This window comes from Candidozyma duobushaemuli, assembly GCF_002926085.2.
Source record: "Candidozyma duobushaemuli strain B09383 chromosome Unknown B_B09383, whole genome shotgun sequence".
NCBI classification, from domain to species: Eukaryota; Fungi; Ascomycota; class Pichiomycetes; order Serinales; family Metschnikowiaceae; genus Candidozyma; species Candidozyma duobushaemuli.
In genome coordinates, this window is record NW_020289895.1 from 419,831 (window position 1) to 443,097 (window position 23,267).

Sequence of the window (23,267 nt, forward strand, 5' to 3'; positions counted from 1 at the left end):
GTGTTCCCCTCCTTCCCATCAAAACCTCGCTTAAAAAAGCCTAAACACAATTTTGGTCCCGCTAACGTCAAAATAAGCCCTGGCTGCCATACCGGCACACCCCTCGGTCTACCCCACCACATCTCCAAGAAAAAATACAAAATTAACAAGACCCTCCCAATGCCAATTTAAGTAGCACTTTTCCCTCGTCTAATCTTCAAAGTGCCCAATGTCACAAGTCAACTTGGCCATTGTCGAAACTCCCGTGCCACAGTCGTACCTATACTGCCTCGGTCGGCCGGCATAAATTGCACCCCCAACTATTTGCACCCACCACAACAAAACAAACCCATGGCACTTAGATTCGACAAGTTTCTACTTTTTGGCGACTCAATCACCGAGTTCTCCCATTACCAGGGCGGGTTTTCGCTAGCTGCCAAGTTGGCCGACGATTACACCCGAAAATTGGACATTGTCAAGCGAGGTTTCTCAGGTTACAACACACGCTGGACACTCCCTATATTCAAGCAGGTTTTGGACGCGGAGCTGGAGGGACCGGGCAAAATCCGCCTAGCATACATTTTCCTCGGCACCAATGATGCTTCTTTCGGTTTCCAGGGCGTGCCGATTGAGGAGTACAAGCTGAACTTGGAGACGATGGTCAAGTTGGCATTGGAGAGGGACATCAAGCTTGTGATTGTGGGCCCGGCTCTTCACGGCCAGAAGCTTTTCATTGATGCCTGTGAGGCGAAAGGCAGACCGCTTGATGGGCCGTTCTCCAGCTCGAAAAACACCAGGGAGTATGCGGACGCAGCATGGGAGGTTGCCTTGGCCCACAAGTTGCCATTTCTCGACTTGTGGTATCTTTTCCAGAAAAACGGAGGCTGGTCTTCCGACGAGCTCTTGCTGGGCAGCCCTGATTTGAGCGAGTACTTGTTTGACGGTGTCCACTACTCAGCTCGGGCCTACGAGGTCTTCTATGATGCTTTGATCAAGCTCATCAGAAAGGAGTACCCAGATTTGGCCCCTGAAAACGTGCCCAGACACCTTCCGCATTACAGGGACATTGACCTCGATAACTACGAGGAGTCGATTCTCAACGGGCCCAAAACTTTAGACAAGTATACATAGACAATGCAGGCCGTATGGATGAAATTGGTTGGGGAGGAGCGCTTTTGATGTGATTTTGGAAATGGCGTGTAGATGGAGGTTTATTTCGGTTTTTGTAGTTGGAGTTGGTGGAGATGGACTGGGTTGATTCATGATTGAGCTGGAGTATCGTCGATTAGGTCAATGCTAACTCAGTGGTTTCAAACACACTCCCATTGTTTCTAGTGAAGCCGGAAACTATCAAACAACTTGAATGAGCACTGGTAGCCATTTGACGGCCTCATTCAGCAAATTCATCGAAACACATCCATAAGTAATGAGGAAGTATCGAAAACCCATGGGTGCATTAATATAACCAAAAATATGGAGTTCCAGTATTTATAAAATTCCACCATAAGTCTCTGTATGGCTTTATACAGCTTGAAAATCAAAAAACGGCAAAAAGACGGCTTAAACAGCCGAAAACTGAGGTTTTAACAATACCAGTCAAACTTGACTAAGTATTTCATTATATGGGTATATATCCAAAATTATAGGTGCGGAAATAGCGTTTTTATATAAACGACATAAATAACCTGCGTCTTACATCAAAACAAGTCGGTCCCTTGGCCCAGTTGGTTAAGGCGTGGTGCTAATAACGCCAAGATCAGCAGTTCGATCCTGCTAGGGACCACTTCTCTCAGGGCGTGTGGCGTAGTTGGTAGCGCGTTCGCTTAGCATGCGAAAGGTCTCCGGTTCGAATCCGGACTCGTCCATTTTTTTTGATGAATCCTCTAATTTTTGAACTATTCGACGATAGCGTTCCTTCGACGACTAAATCGCTCTGAAAACAGGCCCTTAAACGGCTCACCCCATGAAGTGCGACATTTTTTGCAGCCATTCCCAATTCTCGAACTTATTTACTACACTTGCGTCCCACTGGCAACTCGTCATGAGGGACGACATTTTTGCAACCATTTCAGAAAATCCCAAAACTACACCAACAAACTCGTGTTTGACCCGCATACCATTAAATACAAACCGTTAAATTTAGAGAACCACCTCAGCGGCCAACTTCTTCTTGTAGTCCAAGATAGAGCCCTCCCATTTGGTGGCAGTCTTGTTCTCAATGACGAAAATGTCCTTGGCAACCTTGTCCAACAATCTGAAATCGTGGGACACGACAACAACACCACCGTTGAAACCGTTGATGGCGTCAGCCAAGGAGTCGATGGTGGACAAGTCCAAACCGTTAGTGGGCTCATCCAACAAAATCAAGTTGGGCGACTCAATGGCTAAAAGAGCAAACACAACTCTGGATCTCTGGCCCTCCGACAAGGTGGCCATCTGAGAGGTCTGGCCCTCACCAGTCAAACCGAAACGGCCCAACTGCTGTCTCCAGTACTGGAAGTCCTGAGAGATGTGGGAGAATCTGTCTCTCACAAACTCCAAAGGCGTCTTGGTCAAGTCCAACTGGTCCTGAGAGTGCTGAGAGTAGACACCCAACTTGATGTGTGTATGCTGAATGACTCTACCCTTCTGAGGGGTCAACTTGCCCTGGAACAAGTTCAACAAGGTGGACTTACCCACACCGTTGGGACCCACAAGAGCCACACGGGAGTCCATATCGATACCAATGTCCAAGCCTTCGTACAAGTTGTCCTCGTCCTTGCCAGAGTACGAGAAGGACATGTTGTCGAACGCAAGCACTGGAGGAGGCAATTTCTCGACGTCGGGGAAACGGAAAGTGAAAACCTTGTCGGGAACCACAGGCTGGATCAAACCATCGGCCTCCATCTTGTCCAAGATCTTCTGTCTGGACTTGGCCTGTCTGACCAAGTTGGCGTAGGTACCGGCGGAAGCGATAAACTTCTTGATGTGCTGGATTTCCTCCTGCTGCTTGTGGTACTGCTTCATCTGGTTGGTCTCCAACTCCTGTCTGGTCTTGACGTAAGAGTCGTAGTTACCACCGTACTGGGTAAGCACCTTCAATCTCATGTCGATCATGTTGGTACAGACACCGTTCAAGAAATCCTGGGAGTGGGAAACAAGAATCAAGGTGGACTCCCATCTCTTCAAGTACTCTTCCAACCACACACAGGCAGCCAAGTCCAAATGGGCAGTAGGGTCGTCAAGAAGCAAAAGCGTGGGCTTGACGAAAAGCGCCTTGGCAAGAGCCACACGCATCTTCCATCCACCCGACATGTCCTTGGTCTTCTTGTTGATGGTGATTGGGGTGAAGCCCAAACCGGTCAAGATCACAGCCGCACGAGACTCGAAAGTGGAAGGGTCCATGGAGTCGATCTTCTCGTACAAACCTTCCAACGCTGGGTTCTCGGGGCCGTCCTTCACGATGATGTCCTCCACGAGGTCCTCCATACGCTTGAGCTCGGCCTCAGCTTCTCTGACCACATAGTTCAAAGCGGAGTGCTCCGAAGGCTCAGCAGGTTCGTTCAAAAGGTACACGTCAATGTGTTCAGGCACGGGGTACTCTCTGGCGGCGAGCGACTTCAAAAGAGTGGACTTACCACATCCGTTTTCACCCAACAATCCGTATCTTCTACCGTAGTTCAACTCCATAGTGGAGTCCTGGATAAGCACCTTACCGTGGAACAAAAGCGAGAGAGACGAGATCTTGATATCACGCGAGGTCTCCAAGGAGTCCAAAACACCGGTGGTGACACGGTCAGACAAGCCGTGCTCGTCGGTTTGCATCTTCAACTTGGCAATCTGAGCAGCAGCGTCATCGACATCCTTGTCCTCAGCATCCTTCTGGGCCTGCTTTTTCGTTTTTTTGGTCGACTTTCCTGCGGCGGCCTTGGCGGCTTCTTTTTCGGCACGCTTGGCTTCTCTTTTGGCTTTCGAGGCGGAAACAGCAGACATGGTTTCTAGAAGAAAAAGGTTTCGAGAGTGAGGTCTTGGTTCGTTGCGAAAAAAAGTGTCGATGAGACGGTGGGGCAGTGTGTGCAGGCCGAAGTCGATCGAACCTTAAAGAAACGGGGGTTCCCGGGGTGGCATACATTCAGGCAACGGTGATTTAGCTCAATGCAATTACGAGATCAATTTCGTAGAAAGTTGAGAAGCGTTTGGGGGAAGAGGTGGCGGGTTTGAGAGGTAGTGTGTCTGTGGTCACGTGACCAAGAGATGCCCAATTTGTCCAGGGAGTCCCAGTGTCAGGGGAGCCAATGCTTGTATTATTTCTAGAGGGTTGGTAAAAATGGACTTTAATTGATGCTTCAGAAGGTACAAATTGGGCACTGGTGGCCGGCTAACGAGCCAGGTAGTATCACGTGGTCTCGATGAAAAACTTTCAAAAACCGTGCTTCAGCCATGAATTTATTGACTTTTTCCTCTACACGGCTCTCGTTTTTTATTCTAGAACTTCAAAATGCTTTCAATAGCCACAGATGCCAAAAATGAAGGTGTTCTTCGGTGGTGCACGGGTGTGACGTCGGCCCACTCATAGCGCAGGGTATTGTCATGCCGCAAACCACAAGGGTCCTCCTGTGGTAACTAAATTGATGTTTTGAAAAATATATTCACACACATTGAAAGCACTTCCTCTCGCTCCCAAATTGTCACGTTTATGTTTCAATTGCGGGGAATTTTTTGAAAAGTCTTTGCTTATATTCAGCATGGCTGCAAAATTGGTGCTTGGGCTCCTCTGACTGCTTCAGTTAGGGTATTATTCTTTGACTTCTTTTGTAAATGTAGATACGAGATTCACTTTTCCACTATGCTTCAAAAGTTGGATGTTCCTCGGAATGGTATATTCCTAAATCGGTAGCTGAAGTGCATGAAGACCAACACATAAGCTTCCGCTCAGGCAGGTTCTATAACATGGGTTCAGCCGTTTAATTCATTAAAAGCGAATTTTGCCATTCTTTTGATAATTGCTAATTTCGTTGCACCTCCCAGTGCCCGATGAGGCTGCGATGGGCTTATGCTCAGCGGTACTTTCCTGGCAGTTCAGCTGAACTCTTCTACATTCCAGTAGTAACAGATCGTTGAAACCAGCATTTTTAAAAGCTTTACCAATTGAAGAAAAAACACGAATTTCTCGCTATGTTCTCTTAGAGTGGACCGTTCACTGCCATTAGGCTAGCATCCATATCTCCAACAGTAACAGCTCTCCGAATTCAAACTTCAACTTCAACATAGGACTCCTGCTTCGAGCATTGTGAGTAACATCTAGGCTCTTGGAAAATCAACCAATCTATACCTCCTTCGTGGAATCAGCTGGACTGCTTGACCCATATCTATTTGTTATACACCATTCCAGAACCAGCATCCAGAATCACACGAACTCAAACTGTGGAGATGAAAGGCACCATACTTGAAATCAAAAACAAAAATGTTTCTATCAAGCTTTTTACAAATTCTTACATTTTCATGTCCTCTATCCATTCATCACTACTTTCCTCGATTTCGCAGCCAATGAAGCACCCACCAATTCCACACAAAATGCTCCTCTGAAAGCCTGAAAATCAGATCAAACCAATTCAATTCATAAAATTCATAAAAATTACATTTTTAATTTTCTTCATCTCCCCAAAACCCAATCCTCCTCCCTCCATCCTACTACCATGGGATCCTGTGCATGAGGGCATCGCGGCTCTTATTTTTTTCCAAACCTACCTTTCTAACCATGACTGCCTTCAGCACCGCCGACGCCAGCGGCCTGTTTGTGGCGAGTGTGATTGTGAAAAAGGCCCGTAACGAGGTCCAGATCCGTGTTTTCCCGGGCGAAAACGGCCAGGTCTCCGATGAGTTGGTCCAGAGATTCGACCTCGATGCCCTGGCAGAAATCACCAGTGTTTCGTGGTTCAACGACGTGGAGGCGGGAACAAAAAAGAAGCTGAAAAAGAGACAAGCGGAATCGAACGGCCTGCTGGAAAAAGAAGTTCCCACGGGCCCCCAGGGCCTCTTGGCCGTGGTTCTCGATTCTTCAGAAGTCTTGGTGCTTTCACCATACTCAGAAACGCCGTTGCACAGAATCACAGAATTGAAAAAAGTACAGCTTGTGGCTGGCTCCAGAACCCCAGGATCCTTCTGGGCCCACCTTCCCAGCGCCCTCATAGAATACAGCATTTCCTCGCAAAGCATATCCACCACCATCAAGGTGCCCAAATCTTCATACACTTGCATCCAGCACCTTGCTGGTTCTCGAGAGCTTGTTGCTCTTGGCGGCCTGGCTGTGAATTTTTACGATCCTGTGAAAAAGTCGCTTTCTGGAAAGATCCAGACTGACGGCCCGGTCTCAGCGCTTCAACAAGCTGGACTGTACTTATATGTGGCTACAGAAGCCAGCAATAACGTGGAAGTTTACGATTTGAGCAAAAATAACGAGCACATTGGCACCCTTGAAAGTGCCGGTGAAATCGCCAAAATCAACAGAATCAGCGAAAACCAGGTTGCGGTGGTTTCAGCCAACGTCACCGAAATATACACCGGCTTGGAGCTCACCTCCACCGTGCACGGTGCTGTGGAAAACCTCTTTTCCCAAAAATCGGCCTACGTGGCCGTCTTGTACGATAGAAACCAGCCCGAGTTCGAGGCCATCTCGGAGCTCACCAAGGACATTCAAATCCAGGCCACACCGAAAAAGAAGAAAACCAAAAAGGAAGCTTCGCCAGACGTCACTCTAGATAGCGTCCGCCCCGTTGAGATTGACAATCTTCCTCCGCTGGAGCTCTACAGCAGCCTTTCCGGTCTCTTGACTGCTAAAAAAGTGCTGAAGACCAAAGTGGTGCGTCTTTGTTCCAGCAACGACGACGAGGAAAGCATAAAAGAGACATTCAGGCTTTTCTCGCAAAGCGACGACAGAGAGGTGCTTGTGAAGAATTTGTTCAGCATCGTCAGCACCAAAGTGGCATCTGACCCTCTGAGCAAAAGTCTGCTTTCCCTCTGGCTCAAGTGGATTTTGCTTACCCACGGTGGCTACATTCTGAAGCAGGATCTGCTACGGGACAATCTCAAGAAGCTCCAGCGCAGCTTCGAGGACGGCATGACAATGATGCTGAGGTTATTGGCGCTTCAAGGCCGTTTGCACTTGCTCAAATCGCATGCTGAATTCAGAACCCAGGTGGCTGAGGCTGAGGTTTCCGAAGACGGAAGTGACGATGAGTTTGACGCTGACGACGATGCTGCCGAGTCCAACGTGGAGGAGCTGATTGTGTATGCCAACGGAGAGAACGACGACTTTGACAGCGTTGATAATATCGAGGAGAGCTTTGCTGCCGAGGGCTCCGAGGACGAGTTCGTCAGTTTTGACGAGGAATAGATAGACTAATGAAGACGCATGAAGCAACGGTGTAGGTGGCCGAGTGTAATTGGCGGGATATACTGGTGGTGTGATGAATATGACTCTTGATTGAGGATTTTGCAGCCACGAAGAACAACCAAGAATGACTTCCGATTGTGGTTCTTTTGGGCTGCAATTAATGTATGATATCCGAATTTGCACAGAAGCAGCTCTTGAGCAGATTTTGATGTCTCTGGTATATTTCCAGTGCACTGGTAAGTTGGAGGAGGCAGAATCAGGGCAATGTGAATAGCACGATTGAACTACATGGCCTTTTTGACTTCAGTTGTAAAAGCTGAAGCAATTTATCTAAATTAGTGAAAGAAGATAATGCTAAAAATTAATGTCTGTCCTTTTTAGTCTTCTTCACCTCCTGGTGAACGTCTATGATACCTCCACGCCATGACAACCAACCAGCTACTCCACAATTCCTTTTGATTTATTTCTCAAGAAATACACATAATTCTTGCAATGAGCAAAACCTCGTCCTTTCAAAGAATCACTTTTTGATCGCCTTTCAGAATTTTCACTCCTGGACCTCACAACCATGCCATCCGATCAACTTCACTATTCAATTTGAATTATTTCAAAAGAAGTAGACTCAATTGTTGTAAAGACTTTTACCTCCTCCCTTCCAAAATACATTCTTCGATAAATCACAAAAACTTCACTAACCACTGATCACTTACCCCCATTAAGCATCACCCCACCATCAGACGTTCCAACCACGATTCACCAAAACCCCCACCCGAAAAAACATACCCAATTTCCCCAATCCACAAAACTCAATTCAACTTAACTCAACCACCAAATCCGCCAATCCTCCCTTTTTTCCACCCCACCCCTCCACACCCTTATCACCTCACCATCGCATCCATCGCACATCAACTACATGTCAAAACTCTACATCTCCTACAACATCGTGCACAAACTCTGCCAGCAGGCGGCGCAGGAAATCAAAGCTTTGGGCCAGCTGGTGGACCTCATTGTGGCAATTGGAGGCGGCGGTTTCATCCCAGCCAGAATCCTCCGTTCCTTCTTGAAAGAAGAAGGCAAGAAGAACATCCCCATCCAGGCCATCGGGCTTTCGTTGTACGAGCAGATGGGCGACGAGGAGAAGATCGGCAAGGAGGTGGTGAGAACACAGTGGTTGGATTTCGGCAGCTTGGGCCAGCACATGGATATGCTTATTGGCAAGAATGTGATTATTGTCGATGAGGTGGATGATACCAGAACCACGTTGCACTATGCGGTGACCGAGTTGGAGAGGGATGTGAGAGAGATCGAGGAGAAGACGGGGAAGCAGGGCACGACGAAGTTCTCTGTGTTTGTGCTTCACAACAAGCGCAAGGAGAAGAGAGCAGAGCTTCCTGAGGAGTTCAGGGAGAAGGGCAGGTACATTGCCGGCACGGATGTTGACGATGTGTGGATTGCTTATCCGTGGGATGCCATTGACATTGACGAGCACACGGAGGCTGCCAAGAAGCAGGGAAACTATTAGGGTGCTGGGTTGAGCTAGTTGGGGGCTAGATGGAGCTGTCAGTTGGAGGTGTTACCGTGCTTGGTAATGTCAGTGATTTGGACCAAGTGACTGGTCTGAGGAACAGGTTCAAACAAGCGATTGAGTGATTCCAGGGTCATTGGCTGCGTTCTTGTCGTCGAGTCCCAGTGCTCCTATACCCGGAGGCCGAGATGTCCAGTGACTTTGAAAGTAGAGCCTCTCAGTGGGGTAACTAAGGCAATTACTTGCTAGCATCAAGGTCTATTGTCACGCAGATCATCAAATCCGGCGGTTCTGCAAAGAGCACCCTGTGGCCCTTGATCGTGTGCAATTTGAACTACACCTCATGGATAAGGCCCGCTGCCACAAGCAAGTCCCCCAAAAGTCACAATATAGACTTTGAAATCAAAAGGAAAATCTCACACACCAAGGGTTCGTAGCCATTTTCAAAAATCCCATCATCTGACTACTCCCTCGGTTCGGATCATTTGCAGCCATTCTGCCAATACCCGAGTACCCCATAAACTTTGCCAAACTTTAAAAAATCAGAATCCCCAGGAAAATACGTCAGAAGTAAAAAGCTGAAGGCTAGAACACAACCTATATGTTTTTAGCTGTTGGACCGTGCACATACCGCCCCCAAATTCACCTTCCACTCTCCCCAATACTTTGCGGGAAATTTTCAAACTTCCACAAGAAAAACAGTTTTCTCTTTGAATCTTTTTGAAAACCACACTCCAAAACATAATATCACTTTTACGATCAAATCCCCCACCTCCTCCATCCATCGGCCAGGGACCATCCATCGCACTAGGGTCCATCCCTCTTTCGCAGCCATACCACCACCAGTCCACCACCCAACCAGTCCACCACCAAATCACAAAAACAAAAAACCAGCTACTCTTTCTTCTTCTTCTCAAACTTCAAAACGTAAAATCATCACTTTCTTTCTCCCCACGCCTCCCTTCATCCGTGGACCTGACATGTGCTGACCTGCGCACAGGACTACACCATCAAGCTTTTTTCCAATCGGCTTCCCTTTCTTCCCAGATCAACACCCCCACAATGGACCCGCAACAGCTCGAGGCGCTTTTTGCCGATACTTTGCAGGCGTCGCTGGCGGTGCGCCAAAAGGCAGAAGAAAACTTGAAGTACATTCTGAAAAACCCCGGTTTTCTCGGAGCCTGTCTTGATGTGATCGGATCCGCCTCCAATGCCGGTTTACGCCAGGCAGCGGCGGTTTACTTTAAGAACCAGGTGGTGCGTTACTGGAACCATCCAACGAGCCGTATCGACGACGGCGAAAAACCCGTCATCAAGGACAGAATCATCCCCACCATGCACAAGATCGACCACCAGCTGAGGCAGCAATTGGTGCCTGTTTTGCGTGTTTTGGTGAGTTTCGAGTTTCCAGCGGCCTGGCCCGAGCTTCTTCCCCAGACGGCCGAGGCCTTGCAGCGGCACGACTCGCCGGTGTCGCTTTACGTGGGAGTCTTGTGTTTTTCAGAAATCACAAGATACTACCGCTGGATCTCCAACAAGGAGCGGGAGCAGGACTTGGACCCCATGATCGTGCAGGCGTTCCCACACTTGCTTGACGTGGGAAACGCTCTTTTGGCGCTGGAGCTCACGGAAGAGTATGCCGAAATCTTGAAGCTCATTCTCAAGACGTACAAGTTCGTCACCTACTACGATCTTCCCAAGGTGCTTCAGACCCAGGAGACGCTTGCGTCGTGGGGCCAGTTCCACTGTGACGTGATCAAAATGGCCACTCCTGAGTATGTGAAAAACGCCAATCTGGAAAGAGAACGCAACCAGTTGGAGGTGTCCAAGTGCTACAAATGGTCCATTGCCAATATGGAGCGTCTTTTCCGCCGCTACGGCCTGCGTGACTTGCTGTCGAAAATGAAGTACGACGGGTTCCGGACACTTTTTGTCTCGGAGTTTGTGCCTCACCTCATGTCCATCTATTTATCGCTCGTGGAGCAGTGGTGTTCAGGCGCCCGCTGGCTTCCTGGCACCGCCTTATACCATTTGTTGGAGTTTTTGAGTCACAGTGTGACACAGAAGGAATCTTGGAGCTTGGTCAAGCCGTACTTCGAGACCATTGTGTCTCATCTCATATACCCACTTTTGTGTCCTTCCGACGAGACCCTTGAATTGTTTGAGGAGGACCCCAACGACTACATCAACCTGAAGCTCGACGCTTTCGACGAGGTGGCTCCCGATATCGCCGCTTTGGGCTTGTTGGCGACTTTGGTCAGCAAACGCAGAAAGCTGACTTTGGAGCCGGTGTTGCAGTTTGTCTACAGAGAGCTTTCTTCTTTGCAGGAGCAGCAGGAGACCGTGGAGGTGGCCAAGAAGAAGGAGGGTGCTTTGCGTCTCATAGGAGGCGTTTCCCACTACTTGACGACGCCAAAACTGCCTTACCACACCCAGATGGAGAGTTTCTTGAAGGGCTTGGTCTTGCCCAACATAACGTCGCAGCACGAATTTCTCCAGGCCCGTACGCTTGATGTTTTTTCGAAGTTTGCCGATCTCAACTTCACAGATGCTGAAATGTTGCTGGCGTTGTTCCATGGAATCCTCAAACCTTTCAGTTCTGATGCAGGCGATGTCAACTTGGCTGTGATGTTGGAGAGTGCTCTTGCCATCCAGGCGTACATGTACATTCCAAAGTTCCGGAACGTGCTTTCTCAGTTGATTCTTCCCACCATGTCCAAGTTGCTTGAGCTCACGAAGGAAATCGACAACGATGCGATTTCTATGGTGATGCAAGAGTGTGTTGAGAACTTTAGCGAACAGCTCCAGCCATTTGGCGTGGAGTTGATGCAGAATTTGGTCAACCAGTTCATGCGGTTGGCAGTGGAGGTGAACGACGCTGCTAATGTCGATGTGGATGAATTTGACGGTGACTATATGGACTCTTCAGACAAGATCATGGCGGCCATCGGGCTTTTGAACACAATGATCACAGTGCTTTTGTCGTTTGAAAACTCTAAGGAAATCTGCATTCGTCTTGAGGAAACCTTCCTGCCTGTCATTGAGTACGTTCTTGCAAACAACTTGGACGACTTCCTTGCGGAGATTGGCGAGTTGATTGAAAACTCCATCTTCCTTTTGCGCTCTGTGAGCCCGGTCATGTGGAACCACTTTGGCCTTTTGGTCAAGTCTTTTGACGAGGGTATTGCCCTCATGTACACCGAGGAGTTGTTCCAGTGTTTGCGCAACTACATGGTTTTTGGTCCCCAGGACATTGCTGAAAACCCCGAGATTGCTGGCCATTTGCTCAACATCATCTCCATCATCATCCTGGGTGAAGAGGATATGAGCTACAACGACATTGTTCTTGCCCTTGATTTGGCTCAGACATTTGTGCTTTCATTGCAAGGTAACTCTATCGGCTACCTTCCCAAATTGTTTGAAACTGTCTTCCCAGTTATTGTCAAGGAGAAGCACGACCCCAAACACATCAAGAACAATGCCATGACGGTGGGTAAGGTCGATTTCATTGTTTCGTGCTTGATCTACGACTCCTCGTCTACTCTTGCTGCTTTACAGCAAAGTCAGTATCTCAACATCTTCATGGAGCTCTGGTTTGCTCTCATTCCGATGTTGAAGAGAGTCTACGATATCAAGGCGTCCATCCTTGGCTTGATCTCGTTATCGAACAATAACGAAGCCATTCTGAGCATTCCAAATCTAGCTCCACACATTGGCTCCAGTTTGGCTACTTTGTACAAAGCCTTGCCGGGTGCCATCAAGGCATTTGAAACAAAGAGAGTCAATTTCAGCGAACAACCCGAAGATGTTCAGGAGTTGTACGATAGACATTACGGCAATGTGGAGGAGGAGTTCGAGGACTTGGACGATGAGGAGAATGTTCCAGGAGCCAACGACGCTTCCACTGACGAGTATCTTAATTTCTTGCAACAGGAAAACAACAAGTTGACTCAATCTGGTTTTGCTGAAGAGGACGAGCCTGCTTACGAGGATCCTTTGGCTACTACGCCATTGGACTCTTTGAATCCGTTTGATTCCTTGAAGGAGTTTTACTCGTCTCTCCAATCCCAAAATCCTCAGTTGCATAGCATGATCTTCGATGGACTTTCTGATTCGAACAAGCAAGTCATCGTTGATGTTTTACAAACGGTCAAGTGATCTTTTGTGTATTATAATATATGGGCATGGCCAATGGAGGATATGCAGTGAATCAAATGAAGTAGCTCTTCCATAAAACGCCTTCCAAGTCTTGCATTTGTGATTCGGAAAATACCTTGCTATCGACATGCCATGTATCCTGTCGGGTTTTCTTGAATTTGCCCAACGCATCCTTAGCTGTTCTTCCAACTACTCCAACAACACCCGATGCCTTGTTGGACAAGAGTGTCAAAAGCTCTGGAATCCAAGGTGGCGGTGGAGAATGGAATGAAAATGCATGAACAAGGGCACCTAGGCCGAGAGTAGCTCCATGCATGGAAATGGTTTCTGCGTTTGTGACATTTTTGAATCCTGATTTCCGATGCTGCTTTCTGACTCGGTCCAAGTCTGTAACAAAACGCTTCTTGTAGTTCTCAACAATCTCATCAACAATTCCTGGTGGCGAGGTATGAACCAAACCAGAAAAGGTCGACGATGCGGCCTCACGAATTTCAACATTCTTGTGGTACATCAAGGTCACAGTCAACTCAAAGATACGCTCTCTCTGAGACCTGGTCAAGAAGAAAAGATTCTTGAAATAGATGGTTTCTGTGAATTCCCCAAGAATGAAGTACTGAACGTGGTTCAAGCCGTCCTTGCTGTACCCTTCAAGCATTGTTACCACATCTTCCAAGCAATGAGGTTCGAAAGGAATCTGTGAAACTTTTTTGAATGCTGAGATGGGTTCAATGTTTCCCAACTGACACACATCCTTCATGGCCGTCAAATGCAAAAGGAAGGGGGCAATGTACTTGCTAACAAAGTCCTGGTACTGGATGGCAATACTTGTGTTGAGGGCTTGAGTCAACCAGCTGAGGACTGTTGTTGCGGCACAAATGTAGTTGGAATTCAAGATTTCATGAGCTGGCAAGTCCTTCACTTCATTTCTCCACACCTCAATTTGGTCGAAAATTGACGGGAGCTTCTCGAAAAGAAGATGGTTCATGCTTCTTTTGTACATCAACTCTGGCTCGGTATTGCAAGCATCGACAAATGTTGCACTGTCCTTCATCGATTCACCGTAAAAGGAAAAGGACGTCACTGCAATCAAAGAGCCAATCTGTTCTCTAACAGCTTGGTATTTGTTGTTAAGATTGCTGAAACACAACTGAAGAATATCATCTGGATTAGGGAACGCCCAAGTCATGGAGACAACCACAGAACGAAGGTAGCTCAAACGAGTGGCCTTTGTCAAGGCGGAATCGGAATCATCTGTGAGCTTGAAGTCAACCAAGACCTTAGTAACTCTAGGGAACCGCTTGCAGTCAATGTGTGATGGCACCCACCAGGAGAAAATGGTCCAGATATTCTTCGTTTCAGATGTCAAATCCTTTTCGAAGATATTGGTCAAGAATGGAACCAAAAAGTCGTCTCTCTTTTGTGCCATTTCGTGTGTAGTGCTCTTCGATGCAATGAGCATACCCGAGATCAATTCACAAATAACAATATGTGAGCCCTTGTCATCTGGAACGTAAACCTCTCTCACGATTTCCAAGAACTCCTCAAACAGGAAGTTTTGAATTGTCCCGGTAGCAATCAAAGATACAATGCCAGCGGTTGCGAAAACATCGGTACCTTGGAATGCAGCATTAGCTTCATTATCGGTCACCCACAAGTTCACGATGTTACGGAACCATTTTGGTGTTACACATGACGCAAAGCCAGAGAGCACTTGTTGATCCTGCTCATTCAAATTGAGATCTATCAACGGCTCTGGCCTAGCTGCAACCATAGAGTCATCCCAGAAGAGCCAACCACAATTGGCTTTTTGGTCGATGAAGTAATCAGGGTTGCTTTCATTACGGAGCTCTTTCTTCCAGGTTTCAGAATATGATACATCATTCTTTGGCAGTGTATCGACGACCTTGTAGTCCCTCATCACATGAGTCAAGTCGTAGGCATTCTCCAAGCTGTAATCGAAAGATCCTAACAAAAATAGCTTATTAAGCAACTTGCTGATTCCTTTCAAAGCCAAGCGTGAGACTAGTGGATGGTCGCTTGAAGAAGCTTTGGTCAATACCTGGAAGACATCATTTCTCGTTGGTGAACCATACTCGACTTGGATCTCGATCAAGCACAGCAAATTAAGGGAGCTTAGTTTCCAGTGACTATTCTGCTTCTCATTAACAATGAGCCCATCCTCTATTTTGCTGAGCTTGTCGGAGTATACATCTCTCTTCTTCTCTTTCGCAAGTGTAACTGCCTTAATTTCCAAATCAATGAATTCGTCGGGAGGTCTGATACTGTCGACCAAGGCATCATCAATCAAGCAAACCCTGCTTGGTAAAGAAATGGCACCGCATAGATTGTGAAACAACTTTTGTGCCAAATCGCTGACTTCCACACGATCCACGAGCATAGAACGATGCAAAATATCGATGTACTTACCAAGGTAGGTAAAGTCTCCTTGCATCTTAGATTTGATGCGCTTAAGCTCAAAGATACTCAATCCACTCTCGATCTTCTTGTGGTTGTCTTCATCTAAAGCCTTAGATAAGATCTTGAAAGTCGTCTTGATGATCACATTGTAGGAGTTATTCACACGCTTCATAGCATCAAGCAAAGTTGCCTGTGCACGGTCGGCGATAGCCAGGTAAGTTGAACAAGAAGCTCTTGACAAGTCCTCGATTAAAATGCGATCGAGGTCAGACATATTTCTTGAGGTTGCGTGTAATGCCACACGCATTTGATGGTATGACTCGATTCTGCTTCCAAATGTTAATCTTGTGAATGGCTTCCTGATCCTGTTGAGCTCTTGAATGTCGCTCAAATATCTGAAAGAGATTCTAGAGTGACTGTAATCCAAGTTTCTCTCGCGACCAACGTCAGCAAACCATATATCAAGCACGTAAAGTAAATGTTTAAAAATGCGAATATTGTCGTAAAGGTGGGTGGTCATGAATTTGAAGATGATGTGCAAACTCTTACCAACCAAATGCCTTGTTCTGTGGATTTCAAGGTACATCTCATTGGCTCTGCGCTGCTCGATATCATCTCCAAAGTAGTATCTACTTGTGTAGATTTTGCGCTCACGGAATGTGATTGCTGGGTTTAACGTTGTGAGATCGACTCCGCCGAGCATTGGGGTTGCTCTTGCAGACTCGCTGACGGGCGACTTCGATTGACTTAATGAGCTAGTTTCGGCTCCTGCGTCGGCAGGTCTTCTGAAGATCGGTTGCTTCTCATTGAGGCTCTCATTGGAGTCATTTTTCTGGGAGTCCACAAATTGAGACATGTCGATATCGAAGGTCTTCTCGAGCTCATCGGTGAAATCAATGATATCCTTGCCCTCGATATCATCCACAATCTTTTGCAAGTTTTCTTGTACATTCTCAATCCGTGCCTCGTCCTTGGTGCTGAATTTGCAACCTTTAAGATCACGAAGTTGCTTGAGAAGAAGGAGCCTGTGCTGTAAGGACTCGTTCTTGTGTTCGTTCAAACGGGGAATGTCCTCCTCGAACGAAGGATCAAAAAGATAAGACGAACCACTAACACCATAGCCTAAGTAAAGCAAATTAACTCTGAGTTCGTCAGATAACTCAAGAGCGATCTGCGAGGTTGAATCCTTCGTTTTGATGATTTCCTTGAGAACTCTCAGAATGTTCTGAAGAGCTTTTGAGATATGGGCTTTAAAGGTGTCCACGGCAAAGCGAACGCATTTCTCGTCAGGGATGAACCAGTCAAAAGTAAGGTTCTCTTTCGAAAACCTATAATCGTTAAACTGGAATCCACCCCAACACCTAGCATCGACGCCGTGTTTCTCGGCATAAGAAGGGTTGATGAGTCTGGTCTCATTGATTCTCATCTTCGTGACAGCTTGAAGCATTTGATTTAGCATGTATGTGCTAGCAAAAACAACTGACCCCTTCACATTATCCATCAAAAAGTAAGAAAGCTTATTGAGCTTTGGGCCAACAGTGACTACCATCTCACCCGCATTGCCGATACATTCGTTGAGAATTATCAAATTCCAAAAGAGTGCCTCGTCAAGTGGTTCGATATCAATACCAGTTCTTACTTTTCCAGCGCCATTCTCGGAAACCTCCTCCATGACTCGGTCAATTAGGATAGGTGCGACTTGCTTGAAGTATTTGGGGTCTCTCTTAATGACGCCACCACAAATCTCACCAACCACATCTGCGATAGAGTGAATCGAGTTATCGTAAACGAAGCTGAACACCTGCTCACGGAAACTCTTGAAGATGTCGTCTGACATGGACTCTATCATAATGAAAAGGAATTTTGGAAGACAGTCACAAAGGTCCTTCTCTATTCCGTTACTCTTGGAGGGTCTGGGATATTTCTTAGAAGCAAGAACACACGTTCGAGGAATGTCTTCATGAGCAATTTGAATGCTGTGGATGCTGACTTGACAGCTTCTTCTTCCAACTCGGGAGTGATGTCAAAGGGGAAGTCAGACTCTTTGTTGTATAATTTAGACTGAAGGTGGTCCATCTGAGAAGAGGTGAATTGAATCGCCAAATTGGAATCGCCACAGCCATCCGTGAGATCATGAATAGGAACAAAACTGGCCATTGCCGCAAAAGCTTCAAGGGTATGCATGGTTTTCGTCAAGTCATTAGAGTCGATACCCGGTAATGCCAACGTGAACAAACGAGTCAAATGAACTCTGTATACTGGAGTGCTGGCAAAGTATCTGACACATTCATCGAGACAACGGAGCGCAGTGACGACTCTATGCGTCGAAATCACACCTTCTAGGGACTCATATAAGTCAATGAGAATTCCCGACAAAACCTGGTCAGGGTCCATTGATGCAAGGAGATTCATACAAACGAGGTAATCGTCAACCGCACTGGCTTTCTTCGATTGCATACCTGTTTTAACAATCGGCAAGAGATCCTTGACAAAACGTGAGACAACTTCTGTCGACAACTTGTGTTTCTCGTCCAATGTGTAGAGGGTGGCAGTTGGTTGCCGTTCGAGATTATACCTCTTTTGGAACTGATAGATCAAGCTCAATACGAACTTAGAGATTGGTCTCGACCATTCTCCGCTGTTAGAAGGATGCACGTAACTCTCGATTGCATTCAAAAGGGTCTCGATATGGCCCATGATTCCGTCCTCACCCAAACTGTTTTCGGCGTCAATGGAGAATACAATTGCACTTGAGAAACCATGGAAGAATCTCGTTTTGAGCGAGCCATACTTCTCATAATTAATACTCAAGCTGTTTATAAGGGTGTTGATCAAGTACAAGAATTGCAGCTCGTTGAAAACACCAAAACGGCTCTGGTTACTCGCAATTGAAGGGCTTTTGGCAAGCTTTGTGAGGTAGGACATGGCAATTGTTCCCAAACGGGCTGTGAGATGAGAATCAACGCCATGAGAACGGCTGAGTTTAGACCACATCACGAACAAAGCAGGAACGTAGTGACGGATATCGTATTCGCTGGTAGGGTCATCTTGGAATGTCAATGGGAGCATGCACATGGTGGATAATACCAAAGAGGCGTTGGGAATGGAGAATCGACTGCCCAAGTGCTGAAAGATCTCTGGCAATGCCTCTGCGGGGTAAAAGCTGGAGGCACGTTCGGCAACCTTGAGCATGTAGTTCATGTCCTTCTTCTCGAAAGGCTCGAATGAGGCATCAACACCAGGGAAGTGGTTCACAAGTTCAAGGAAAACTGGCTTCCATGGAAGCTCGAACCCGACGCTCTGCAAGAGTTCAACATCTTTCGTGAGGAGCTCAAAGATCTTGATGTAGATTCGGAGGTTCAAATGCTGGCCTCTGCAACAGCAGATGGCGTAGTATACACGAGCTAGCGCCATCCTGAGCAGCAAGGGCATGTCGTATTTCATTTTGAGCCAGACTAGAAGCTCGTGGGTCCAGATCTTGGTGGACACCACTGCAGCCGATTTGGGCGACTTCTTGTGCTGGGAGGTTTCTCCGGAATCGAAATCATCGACGCTTTCCTTGATGTCGTCATCGTCCTCTTCCATCTCGGAATCGTCCTCATACTCATCGTCGTCCTCTCCGCCCACATCTAAGTCTTCCTGTGAGAAAAATGTATTCGTTTCTTCGTCTTCTGCCACACGGGTATTATCATTGCCAATCTCGAAAAGGTTTGTTTCTAGCGCGAGATCAATGTCAGAAAGCCCTGCCACGTTTCTAAGCGAGGCCAAGTCTTTGGCGGTGATGGAGACAGAGCCCTGAATGTCCAAGCTCTTTACTGCGATATATAGATGTGCAACTATATGACTGAGGAATTTGGCTCTATCACGAGGGTTTTCGGGCTTGTAAGGGAGCAATCCGGGCAAATTGAGGGATCTTGGTCTTGATCTGGAGTAGAACCGGTGGTTTGGATCCAATTGGTGCTTCTGAAGCTCAGCATCATCCTCTGGGTAATCCAAGTTGTAGAATGCTTCTCTATCCGTCTCAATGGTCCCATAGGAAGGTCTTCTGCGCTTTTGGATGTTCAATTCCGTGTTAGGCGTGAGAACGGCGGACTGACGATTCGGACCTTTGTCGGCGTCACCCGAGTGATTGGGGTGTTTCGCTCCCAACTGCCTAATTGGGACGGGCACGGCTAAGCGCTGCTGTTTGTCTGAACCCAGCGTCTCTCGGGCCATGTGTGGATTGAGTAGCTTTTCTTGATGGTTCGGGCTTCAAGGCAGTGGGGAAGATTGTCCATACAATTGCCCCTGGTGTATGGGTGCGGGTGCGGGTACTGCAACATCATGAAACATCTCCAGAAAAACCTCGCATGCGGCACGGGTGCAACCTTATTTCTTCTCCGCCATTCCAATCATTTGCTCCACCTGTTGGTGGCAAATATTTTTGAGATCCTCTACATCGGCCCGGAGTTCCTCCACAAGCATGGATTTCTCGCCAATGACGTCAAGGAGCGTCGCCTCTCTCTCCAGCTTCTTTTCAATCTCTTTTTGCAACCGTTCAATTTCCTCTTCTAGCAGAGCCAATTTCGTACTAAGGTTCTGCTGGGCAACAATTTCCTGCTGGGCTTCGTCTTTTTGGGAAGAAAGCATCTCATTCTCCTCTTTGAGTGCCAAAAGCTCCAATTCTAGACGACGGATGTTGGCACTCATTTTGCTGAGAAGCTGTATATTCTTTCCTCCTTGAGCAGCGGGAACACCCGATCTATCAGCCAGATTTTTCCAGTACACCAGGGCATCGTCAGGTACTGGGCCCTCGGTAGCCTCAAACAGATCAAGATCCGTGAGTGAAACAGCCAGCATGTTCGCTTCAAACAGATTGTTGAAAGATGGCTGGCTCAACTGACCAAGTCCAGGCGTCAAACCGGGAGTATGTGGTTCCTCATTCATGTTGATATGGAGCCCCAGATCACGAAGCTTTCTGGACTGCAGTTGTGCAAACGAATCCACATTTGAGCCGCCCATATTCAGTTCTCGAAGCTCTTGGACCGTCTCCTCAAGCTTTTCAATATTCTGCTTCAACTTCTGCTCCTGGAGCTCCCAGTTGTGCCTATCGGTGTTGAAAATCGCCTGAAGCTCGTCCTTCTTCGCCTCCAACTCCTTGTAATCGTCCTCCTTCACCGACACCTGGAACTGAAGATCCTTGAGTGCTTTTTCCAGCTCTTTCCGCTGCTCTACAGCCTGGGCCAATTCCTCCTTGGCCATGGTCACCTGCCCACCGAGTTTTCTGATTTCGCCCTGGGCCTTCACCTTGGCCTTTTTCAACGCATTCAGCAGCTCCAGAAGCGCATCGGCCTTGCTGAGAAGCTGCAGCTCAATCAACTTCCAGTTTTCCTGAGACGAAACGTACTGCTGATGAAGGTTTTTGTGAGCCTCAGACAACTTGGCATATTCCGAGTACGCAATGTGTTTCGCCTCAGCCTCCGTTGGTGTGGCCTCCGTGACCAGTGTTTTCATGAATCCTTCGTTTTCCAGCCGGAGCGCCTCGACCTTGGCCTCGAGACGGGAAATCTCAAGACTGCTCTCTTCCTTCAAGCGGCTGACCTCGTCCTTCAAGTACGAAATCGTATCCTCCTTCAGCCTAACATCTAGCGACTGCTGCTGCTCGGTCATTTGGAGCTTTAGCCTGGCGTCGTCAAGCTCCTTCTGTGCATTGCGTTTCTCCTGGAGCTCGGCCTCATACTGCCGCTGCTGCTCCTTGTACTTGGCCTCCCAATTTTTCGATTTTTCCGCCTCCAAAGCGCCTGTGGCCTCGGCAAGCTTGCGCCCGTTCGTCTCCAAAAGCTCCAAAAGCTGGTCCACAGACTTGAGCTTGTGTGTTTTCATGATGCTCTCGACCTCCTCAAGCCGGAGAAGCGCATCCTCGTTTTTCGACGCGTAGTCCTTGAGAGAGTGTTCTAGTTTGGCGTTCGTGGCCGCCATGGCCCTGATTTTCTCGTGGAGCTTGATCTCCTTGCCGGAAAGCGCCTGGCCTTCCTCCATCAATTGCTGGATTAGGGCGTCTTTTTCCGCCAATTTTTTGTCGGCATCGCTTGTAGCCGTTTTCTTGCTTTCAGCGACAAGCCGCCGGTTTTGTTCCTGGAGCTCCTGGCTGTGAAGCTTCACTTTTTCAAGTTCTTTTCTGATTTCGGCCATTTCGTCCGTTTCGGCCGGCGGCAGTGGCTCAATTGGCGCTGGCTCGGCCGGTTTCGGGCTCGGGGAGCGGAACCCTCTTCGACAGCAGCTTTTTTCTTCTTTTTCGCCGCCATCGCTAGCCTTTCTTGAAGCGTTAGCCTCTTGGGCTTCTTGGGCTGATCGTCCTGGGAAACAGGGGCAACAGGCTCTGGCGTGCTTTCCACAGAGGTGTCCTGCATGGTAGCACTGGTGTCAGGGTTGTCCACGGCTTCTGGCTCGACAGCCACGGCGTCGTTTTCTGCCATTTTGGGTGTTGTAGTAGTTGAGGAGTGTTGATCCGTGTGCTGAGACGGTAAGCACGTGCCGCGCCACGTGACCCATCACATGTCGTCACGTGCTATCGCACGTGACTTGGCCGGCGTGGCGTTGCGTCGTGTGACGACAAACAGAGTTGGGTAAGAGCACTACCGAGGCGTTTTCGTGGCGTTTCATTAAAAGCTAAACATAGGGAGGGAGGCGGCGGCAACTAAAAAGGAACCAAAAGGAGCGTCGTCGTCTTCACGTGACCTTCCGCACGTGCGCGCCCGGCTGCTAGCATCAACAGCTAAACCGGCCTGCCGGTATACGATGCTGCCCTACCAACTTGCTAGTGATTTCTGCCAAATTTGATAAAGTAGGCACATGTGGCAAAATCACTTTTGGTAGCCCACCACCGACGGAAGCAGCGGAAGCTTCACCGGCCCGTCTAGTATGTCCGAGATGCGAGGCAACGTCTTGCTTTCAGGCTCCTCCTTCTTGTCAGTGTTTTCCGAAACCGTCGACGAACAAACCGGCGGCGTAGGAAGCAGGCCCTGGGGCGCCGGTTCCGGCGCCGGTTCCGGCGCCAGCGGCGCCAGCGGTGCCGTTTCCGGCGGTGTCGGCGTCTTTTCCTTCTCGTCCAAATCCACATCCTTGAAGTCCGCCTTGGACTTGCGCAGACCGTGTTTCTTCGTGACAATGTGTGTGTTGAGGTGGTTCAACAGGCCGTACCGCTTGGTGCAGCCCGGATACGTGCACTTGTACTTACGCACAATCTGGTAGTAGCGTCTGCGGAAACGGCGGTGTTTTTGGGGTGGTGGATTGGGATGCTGGGCTTGAGGATGTTGATGTTGATGCTGGGCATGTGGATGCTGGGGATGCTGGGGATGGGAATGCTGGGTGACGGGATACACCGGGTACGGCACTGGCGCCAGCATTGGAACAACTGGAGCAGGAACCATGTAGCCCTGGGCTTGAGGAGCCTGGTAGTAGGCGAATTCTTGTGGCACGGGCATTTCGGGCATCAGGGCGCCTCGAGGAACCTGCTGTGGAAGAACATAGTGGTAGGCCGGGTGCATGGGCTGGAGGGTGTGAGGACCCGGTAGGCGGTCGTGCTGGTTGTTTGGTTGGTTGTGAAGCGAGGGTAGGGGTAGCACGGGGGCAGGGATTCTGGTTTGTTGAGGATCAGGGGTATCAGGGCCTTTGGGCTGGGTGAGTGGGTCATGATGGAGGTCATTGCGAGCAAACTGACAACTGAGCAAACTGACAACTGAGCAAACTGAGGCGAAGCCGAAGTTTGTGAAGTTGGAAGTTTGTGAGCTAGCGGAGCTGGCAACTAATTAGTCGAAGCTGAGGCGTAGCCGAAGC

At 48.2% G+C, this 23,267-nt stretch overlaps 8 protein-coding genes and 2 non-coding genes across 10 annotated transcripts; 6 read left to right on the forward strand and 4 right to left on the reverse strand. All coding sequences in view use genetic code 12, as the record gives it.

Annotated features, from left to right (window-relative positions):
* Positions 1-330: 330 nt before the first annotated feature.
* IAH1 (isoamyl acetate-hydrolyzing esterase) lies at positions 331-1,110 on the forward strand (the record flags this gene model as incomplete). The annotated part of the gene is made up of 1 exon (XM_025480218.1): positions 331-1,110. One exon carries the CDS (start codon positions 331-333, stop codon positions 1,108-1,110), a length of 780 nt encoding a protein of 259 aa, XP_025334518.1.
* A 578-nt stretch (positions 1,111-1,688) lies between these two features.
* Positions 1,689-1,762, forward strand: CXQ87_001685. The gene has a single exon. It is a non-coding gene; the product is annotated as a tRNA-Ile (tRNA).
* A 9-nt stretch (positions 1,763-1,771) lies between these two features.
* Positions 1,772-1,844, forward strand: CXQ87_001686. Its single transcript has one exon. It is a non-coding gene; the product is annotated as a tRNA-Ala (tRNA).
* A 274-nt stretch (positions 1,845-2,118) lies between these two features.
* On the reverse strand, positions 2,119-3,951 carry KRE30 (ATP-binding cassette family ATPase; the record flags this gene model as incomplete). The annotated part of the gene is made up of 1 exon (XM_025480219.1): positions 2,119-3,951. The coding sequence occupies one exon, from the start codon at positions 3,949-3,951 to the stop codon at positions 2,119-2,121; it is 1,833 nt and encodes a 610-aa protein (XP_025334519.1).
* Positions 3,952-5,716: 1,765 nt separating this feature from the next.
* Positions 5,717-7,351, forward strand: UTP9 (Utp9p; the record flags this gene model as incomplete). The annotated part of the gene is made up of 1 exon (XM_025480220.1): positions 5,717-7,351. The coding sequence occupies one exon, from the start codon at positions 5,717-5,719 to the stop codon at positions 7,349-7,351; it is 1,635 nt and encodes a 544-aa protein (XP_025334520.1).
* A 913-nt stretch (positions 7,352-8,264) lies between these two features.
* Positions 8,265-8,873, forward strand: CXQ87_001689 (phosphoribosyltransferase; the record flags this gene model as incomplete). The annotated part of the gene is made up of 1 exon (XM_025480221.1): positions 8,265-8,873. The coding sequence occupies one exon, from the start codon at positions 8,265-8,267 to the stop codon at positions 8,871-8,873; it is 609 nt and encodes a 202-aa protein (XP_025334521.1).
* Positions 8,874-9,938: 1,065 nt separating this feature from the next.
* Positions 9,939-13,034, forward strand: NMD5 (Nmd5p; the record flags this gene model as incomplete). Its single annotated transcript, XM_025480222.1, has 1 exon — positions 9,939-13,034. One exon carries the CDS (start codon positions 9,939-9,941, stop codon positions 13,032-13,034), a length of 3,096 nt encoding a protein of 1,031 aa, XP_025334522.1.
* A 52-nt stretch (positions 13,035-13,086) lies between these two features.
* On the reverse strand, positions 13,087-19,667 carry BLM3 (Blm3p; the record flags this gene model as incomplete). The annotated part of the gene is made up of 2 exons (XM_025480223.1): positions 13,087-17,355; positions 17,394-19,667. 2 exons carry the CDS (start codon positions 19,665-19,667, stop codon positions 13,087-13,089), a joined length of 6,543 nt encoding a protein of 2,180 aa, XP_025334523.1.
* Positions 19,668-19,820: 153 nt separating this feature from the next.
* Positions 19,821-21,907, reverse strand: CXQ87_001692 (uncharacterized protein; the record flags this gene model as incomplete). Its single annotated transcript, XM_025480224.1, has 2 exons — positions 19,821-21,661; positions 21,697-21,907. 2 exons carry the CDS (start codon positions 21,905-21,907, stop codon positions 19,821-19,823), a joined length of 2,052 nt encoding a protein of 683 aa, XP_025334524.1.
* A 387-nt stretch (positions 21,908-22,294) lies between these two features.
* WOR4 (Wor4p) lies at positions 22,295-22,978 on the reverse strand (the record flags this gene model as incomplete). Its single annotated transcript, XM_025480225.1, has 1 exon — positions 22,295-22,978. One exon carries the CDS (start codon positions 22,976-22,978, stop codon positions 22,295-22,297), a length of 684 nt encoding a protein of 227 aa, XP_025334525.1.
* Between the last annotated feature and the right edge of the window lie 289 nt (positions 22,979-23,267).